Raw genomic sequence first — 7,778 nt, 5'->3', positions numbered from 1 at the left:
AAAAGTTCCAGCCATGTGAAAAGACAGAAACAAGGGATCACAAACGAAAAAATCCCTTGTGATACAGGATTCGGGGACGTCCGAGATTTTCACCCTCTTACGTCAGCTAACCCTGCCCTGTATGTATCTTATAAAGGGCGGACACTCTGTATTTTAATACTGGTATATACGTATGCTGTGACAGTTTATGATCGTTACATGGCAATACGGAATTTTTTATTACAGAAGGTCATATAATAAAGGAAATAATGCAACGCCGTTAATATCCCGAGATCACTAATAGGAAATAATACACTGTGTGGTTTTAAGTAGACGTAACAACAGTTGAGCATTTACGTATTTGGGGAAATTATAACCAGTTACATGAAAAGTTTATTTTAAAAATCTTGCGCGTGTTCAATATCGCTGAAAACACGCTGTTTAATGTTGGAGTCTTTCTTCACAAACGATTTCTATGTATCTTCGCTGATGTTACGAAATAGTTTCCTTTGGGAGTAAACAGCGCCAGGTGATAATTCAATGTTGAATTATACATTACGACATTCGTGCTAAAAACTTTTCAAATGACAAGTTATTCATTTACGTGAAAAAACAAAAAATAAAAAGTTATTGTCTCCCCTTTGAAGGTAGGCCTGCTTTATTTTTCACATAGATTGCTTTATGCCTTAATACATGTGTGATAAAATATATTAAGTAATTTTAATATTCATGCTGTTTAATAGTACAGAAAAATAAATGAAAATAAAAAATTGGAATAAAAAAAAACGCCATTTGGTAGGCCTATCTCTAATGCCTTATATAGTGTTTATAGCACTATCTGTTTATACTTGTGGAAGCAAAGAAAAAAAATCGACGTTTGACTACATATTCAATTAACATTTACTGTTCACAATTCTCCCGTGAAATGTTTAATTTTTTCAAGATCTTTGAAAGACCGTGGTCGTTGGAAAAAAAATTTCATGGAAGTGTTATGGCGACAAATCAATGTGAACATTTTAAAAACTATCGAAGAAAAAACATTCAGACAAGCCTAATCAAAAAGTAAAAGAAAAATTATGTAGAATATTTTCTTTCTTCAGAAAATTGTTAACAACATTTAAAACAAAGACAGCCTTTTTGTCTCCTTTTGAAGATTTTTCAAAATATTGCCATTTTTCTGAAACACTAGCACTTTTAAGTATTAAAATATCAGACTTTCCATGTTCATTTTGTATTTTTTTAGATTATCATCGTCACATGAGAGAGAGAGAGAGAGAGAGAGAGAGAGAGAGAGAGAGAGAGAGTAAATGGAAGATGAATGTACGATCAATTGTCGCGTCGTGATTAACTCATACCTTTGTCGCATTTTTGGCGAAGAAAAACGACACAGAAAACACAAACCAGACTTGAAAAATCCTTTAATGAACATACAGTCATTTTACGGTTGGATTTGTCAAAGAAAAGCCTAGCAGCATTTTACTTTCAAACTCGGCGCACGTTTTTGTTTTCTATTGAACTGTCGCATCTTAGAAGAAGATGCAAGGACGGTTAAAAATCGATTCACACTTGAAAAATCTTTAAATGGGTATTAAAATTGGGGCATTATTTCATCTTTAAGGTCGCAAATGACGTCTTTATGTTCTCATCTTGGTGCAACATGTTAATTCTACCGAGGTTTTTAAAGGTAAAAAATTGGTTAGGACCACAAAGATAGTTCCCTTTCCATACACAAACTGTGTTTATGAGAGGTATGAGCTTCTTTTCTCTTGGTGAAAGCCACTTTTCTTCCCACCGTCCCGTTTTCTATCTCAAGACAAAAGAGCGTGAGGAATGCCTTTGTCTTTGACATTTAACCGCCATTGTCATTTTTCAACTGCGCGTCAGAGTGGAAATCATCACGAAATAAAAGCGGCAACAAGATGCAAAATGGTTTGACTTTTTATTTCAAAGACCTGTTCTTAAAGATTGCAGCAAAAGTTCGGTCATTTATCTACGTGGGTCTGTCTACAATAGTCTATACCATCAGCTCCACACTTCGGTTTTATAATTATTTATTTTCAAACATCAGACTAAACCGTTATGATATGGTTTTATTTTCTTTCTATGCTGCTTTCCTATACAATGTTCAAAGAATGCTGGATGAGGTATATGATCTTTCTTACAAAACGGTACGATATTCCATAGAACCCCACAGGACACTACAATATAAGAATAATATTATAAACGTAAGGACAGACATAACATTTGAAATAATAAAGTTGGGAACTTATCATTAATTTTGGTTGATTTTTTAACCACCTGAAAACAACAAAAACTTCCATAGGAACAGTGTACAATAATAACAACAATAAAACGCCCTTGGAATCCTATGGAATATCTTTCCAATGCTTCAATGTTTCTGAAACCACCATAACATAGTTATCAATCAAAATGCTATTAACACAATAACATAGGAATAACCACTGCGCATAGATAAAGATTAAATATAATACATAGTGTACAAATTATAGTAATTTCTTAAAAGTTTGCCTTAATACCCCTCTCAAATTATTAAAGAAACGGCACACAGTTAACACCAAGGACTCCAGCGAGTATTACATACGCATATCTTACAAGCAAGTCTAAAGCACCATGGATGTGACTAAACATAAAAATATTCTAATTTTTATCAGTTTTAATAGCGGATTGATCAAAACTTGGCATAGAATCAACTTTCACCCTTTATTGTCTAAAACATTAGCACTAGTCGGTGAAACAATTTCTGTATTTTTAAGTCCTTGGGACATCCGACTTTCAAATTCAAATCAGTAGCAATAGATTTTTAACAAAATGTTATCGAATCCTAGTACCTGTTTACCATGTTATTGAAGCAAATTCCAGACTAGAATAAAGTTCTTGTGTTATCTAAAAATAATAATAATATCAGTCATTTTAAGAAAAGATAAACAGCATCTATCGTACTGCACATGAAAGTCAAGCTACTGCCCATTTAACTAAAACATCAGACAGACATCTAATAAACACATTTTTGTGCAACTTCATGTAATTCTGTTTTTTCTTGGCATATTCGAATCATGACTGGGAAAAGTAATGCTTGTCAAATTCAAACTTCAAAGAAAACTGCATCCCCCCCTATCTATCCGCAGCTACATTTACCCTTGTCAACACTGTGTCTCAAACGAAGTTTGACAAAAATGTCGACTTCAAAAGAGAATGGGAGAAGTTAGAGAATGTCCCTACAAAGACAGAGCTTGTTTTAAAAATACTTTCCTCACCAGGTATCTAAGTCTACATCAGCATCTCCCCTCTATTCAACAGATCAAGGACTGTTGAAATCTTTGGTTCAATAAATTGCTTAAAAATAATGCATTCTATTCATTTTAGTTCTAAACTCAAAGTGTGCCGTTGTATAGTCTAATCTGGGTTTCTAGCGTCTGTATATAAATATACACGTGTATGCCAGTAGCCCTCACTATCTGCCAAGTTTCCTATAACTGATAAACACTACGTCTAATACTGTTTCCTTTCAACCAAATATAATAACATTTTGTAAGGCAAAAAAATTATAATAAAGAAAATAAATAAAAGGAGAAATAAGAAAAAATAAAGGAAAAAAGAGTACATAGATAGAAGCTGATGCAACTTCTAAAAAAATGGCCAAATCCTGTCCACTCTACGATAATACTGCATCTAAGACTAAAACTGTACAAGTTGATGACAGTTTCACAACCATTCCCCCCAAAAACTAGAAACATATACAATAACAGCACAATTAGAATTAAACAAAATTTATGTTTATTACAATGCAGGTAAATTGCCATTAAATCTTAACTGACATCACCTTTGAAAATGCTGATTTAACATGAAGAATGGGACAACAAGACGTGAGAGAAAAAATAATGGAAAAGTGCACTAGTATGTGACCACTAGTATGTGACCACTCAAATGACCACTCAAATGACCACTCATGTGACCACTCATGTGACCACCCATGTGACCTGAAAAAAGCAACCAAAAGTCAAACCCTCTGCCCCCGAGTTTCAGATTTCTAAAGGGTGAGACAGACATGCCCCGCTGAAGATGTAAGTCTGAAACATGTTTCTGAAACCCAGGGTGCTCTTATTTCCCCGCAGACAACAGGGGTTTTGGACAGTCTTGCCATGAAGAAAATTAGTTAGAAACTTAAAAATAATAATTCAGTGACAGTCTTATATGGAAATAATAAATCAATGACAGCATTAATGGACATTAAAGACAAATAAATTCAAAACCAATGCAATACATCTTTTAAAAACAAGCATTTTTTTTCCCTCTATCTCGAAAGACCCCTCCCGAAATATCACTCCAAACTGTAATCGGATTTTTGTACGCTCATATTATTGTCTTGAATGTGAATAAAACCATCTTTTAATTTTTATTGCATGCCATTCTATATATTTTTCCACAAAAAATGGCTCAACCATGGTTTAAGGCCCTGTGGGTTGAAACAGACAACATCACAGGCCTATGATGGCTGCCAGAGAGATCTCATTTTCCTTTCTCACTGAGAAAAAGAGTAATACTCTGATCTGATCTGTCACCGAAGTTTTCCTCCTCCTCTCCAGTGCTTGCGTTCATACTGAATGAGATTGTCACTTATGTACACTTGTACCTCTCTATTTACATGTAAAAACTAGAGACATTGGGAGACTGACAGAGTCTCACTGAATGACTACTTGTGCCATAGAATTGCTTTACAGGAATGGAGCCAAAAAATGCCCGGAGGTTCCACACAATAAATATGCATTTAATGCTAGGCACAAAAAAACATATATCATCACTGTAATCCTATTACTTTTCTAATCATTATTGTGTTAGTTTATATTGTCATTGTATAAGTCCTGGCCCTGGCATCATCTGTTACCGCTGAAGTTCAATGCTGTGCTTGACATTTTGTGGCAGCAGGCTGCAACTTCAGGCAATGTCTGGTGAGCTACAGCTCAGAGCATAAATTGTTAACTACCGCTTAACCTCTGTGAATTAATTGTATTTATGTATATACACATAGGCCTATGTGTGATTTTCTGCTGTAAGCAACATAGTTTTGCCAACTGTTTCATTTGTGGAAGTGTTACAAACTTTAACAGGAATGACCAAGCTGGTGCCAGGTGCCTCCCCTACAGCTCATCGTTTCTATGGAAACTTTGACATGCGTTCTGTTTTAGTTTAAAGCAGCAAAAAGGTATCTAAAGGCATCAGCAGCATGTCTGAAATTGTGTAAAAATGTGGCGACACCCAAGTTCCTTCAAAGGTTGGCAGGAAAGCTTCAAATAGGAAAGTTTCAGTGAACATATTGCATAAGATGATGCCACTAAACATGTCAGGTCGGCCCCCCTCTTTTTTTACTTCATGAGAAAGAGTTATTGTTTATACGTATAAATGGATCTAAAAGTATTGCTGCAAGCAAAGAGCAATTAAGACCTTGTGATTGGAAGTAAGTTCCAGCACCTTATCACAACACTAGTATACACAAGTAAAAAAAAATCTTGCACCTATATAAAATGACATGGTTCTGCTGGAGTCAATAATGCTTGTTTTTTCTTTTTATCTAATATTTTTAAGTGATCTACAAATATTCAGCATCAGAAAAATAAATGTCTCCTCCCTATTAGGTATTTTGTATATATATTTTTTTCTGTAAAGTTCATCTCCCTCTTCCTCGTCTTCTTTTCTTCTCCTTCTTCATCAAAATAATAATAATTACAAAACTTTGTTCATTGTCTGTATATGGTTCACTGTTGACTAGGGAAAATGATTTGAGCACTATATCTCTCTCTTCTTGTCCACCCTCACTCCTGCTAATGGACTAACAGAACAATGCAGCATGACCCCCATGCTTCCTGGATAAATCCCTTTGGATGAAATTAAAATGAGCCCTGTTTGCAAAAAAAAAACTTGAAAACAGTCTCCTTCAACAGTCCAAGTGATTCCTCACAATCTTCATTTTAACTTAAACTTTCTTTTATTGCTGATATGGGGTTCACAACTTATCCTGCATGGATATCTTGTATATGTGCCATACTCTCTAAACCTCCATGAAGTTGTGGATTTTGGGGGTCCAACATCGATGGGGGTCCAAGATGGCCGCCATGCCCCATCATCATGTGATGCGGGTGGCCTGGAATGAGCATGGCTTGCGAGTGGACAGGAGGACGCAATTGGGACATGTTGCTATAGGAACTGCTGGCAGGGGGCATACCATACATATCCCCTGGCATAGCTTGGAGACCTGGAAAGATTGAAAAATATGTTGTCAAGTTTTTCCACAAAAGTTAAAGCATAATAATCAAAATCATACAGAAAAAATAGCAAATGTTGTGCCTCTCTTTTATTACCCAAAAAAATTTTTATTCAAATTATTTCTTGAGGAAAATGTAATTTTTTATGAAAAATACATTTGCCAAAAATGTGTATACATACTGTCTGCAATAACAAATTGCTTTAGTCACACTCTTAACAGAAATTCCTTCAATACAAGATATTAGTATCAATATATAAACACCACAAGATTCCACGTCTTGAATTTCTTTTGATGAAATAATACAAAATAAAACAGTTTGTAAATTATCAATTTACTATTTACATATTTTTTCAGTAAGTTGTAAAATTAAGTCATTATAAACAAAACAAGGCAGCAAAGCTGTCAAATGTACAGACAAAAAGCAGACAATAACAATGCACAAAACAGGCTACTGTCAATTCTGATGCAAAAGTACATTATGCTTAACTGCAAATTCAACATCAAATTTTAATTATGCTCAACAGGTAATACCAATGTAAGTGAAATGTGTAACAAGCGTAAGGCTTCAGGCCCATGGGAGTTTAAGTTCACACTTTGAAAATGCCAGAATGAGAAAAATGAAAATTTCACATAAAACTGCTTAAATTCAATAATAAATGATAACCCATTTGAGCTGGCTTTCTAATTTGAACTGCATGCCAATCCTACAAATCATACTTGTAAGTTGAAAATAATAATAAGTAACATAGTTTTCTTTTCATAATGTTTGTAGTAGCAGTGCAAAAAGATTTTTGTCAATTTTGATGTAACATTACATAATAAATTACAGAATAATTATCACCAATTTTTGATTATTGACTATAAATAGCATGGACATGTAGAAAATTTGATTACCATTCAGCTTCATGTTCATGGGAGCTCCGAGTCCCACAATGAATATGCCAACACGATAATAATGAATATTTCACTAAAATGTATAACTTCCAGAAAAAGAAGCCAATTAGACTGCTTTTCCAACTCAGGCTGCATTTTAGTCTTTTGTTTCTTTTTTGAAAGTTTGACAATCATAAGTAACATGGTTTTCCCATAATGGTCATCATGGCAGCAGCACCCAAAATTGTGTTTTCTTCTATTTTAATGCAATATTACATAATGCTTAACAGCATAATGACCATCAGTTTTTAATAATAAAAGATCCGTATCGTGGATTTTTAGAAAATGTGATTAGCATGGGTCTTCAAGCTCGTGGAGGTTCTAAGTCACACCTTGAAAATGCCAATATGTGAAAAATTAAATTTTCACAAAAAACTGATTAACTGCCAGAAAAATTTACCAAATAGTCTGCATTGCCCACTGAAGCTTTATTTAAGTCCCATGTTTCTTCCTGTAAGTTTGAGAACAGTAAGTGACATGGTTTTCCTTAAATGGTCATCATGGGAGCAGTGTCCAAAATAGGGGTATTTTCAAATTTTGGGGTGTCTTCAAATTTTGATGCACTATTACATAATGTTTAACAGGA

General features: G+C 34.4%; 1 protein-coding gene across 2 annotated transcripts in view; it reads right to left on the bottom strand.

Annotated features, from left to right (window-relative positions):
* Window positions 1–1,905: 1,905 nt before the first annotated feature.
* LOC147763300 (homeobox protein Meis1-like) overlaps window positions 1,906–7,778 on the bottom strand; it is a 69,963-nt gene continuing 64,090 nt past the window's right edge. For both annotated transcript variants that reach the window (XM_087006381.1, XM_087006382.1), the window contains exon 12: window positions 1,906–6,247. In XM_087006381.1, the coding sequence (XP_086862507.1) occupies window positions 6,006–6,247 (242 nt within the window). In that variant the 3' untranslated portion in view covers window positions 1,906–6,005. The remainder of the gene's footprint in view (window positions 6,248–7,778) is intronic.

The sequence above is a fragment of the Lingula anatina genome, chromosome 2 (genome assembly GCF_051362555.1).
Source record: "Lingula anatina isolate TDL-2025a chromosome 2, LinAna3.0, whole genome shotgun sequence".
Lineage (NCBI taxonomy): Eukaryota > Metazoa > Brachiopoda > Lingulata > Lingulida > Lingulidae > Lingula > Lingula anatina.
The sequence above is the reverse complement of the archived record's forward strand: the minus strand, read 5'-3'. Positions and strand labels throughout refer to the sequence as shown.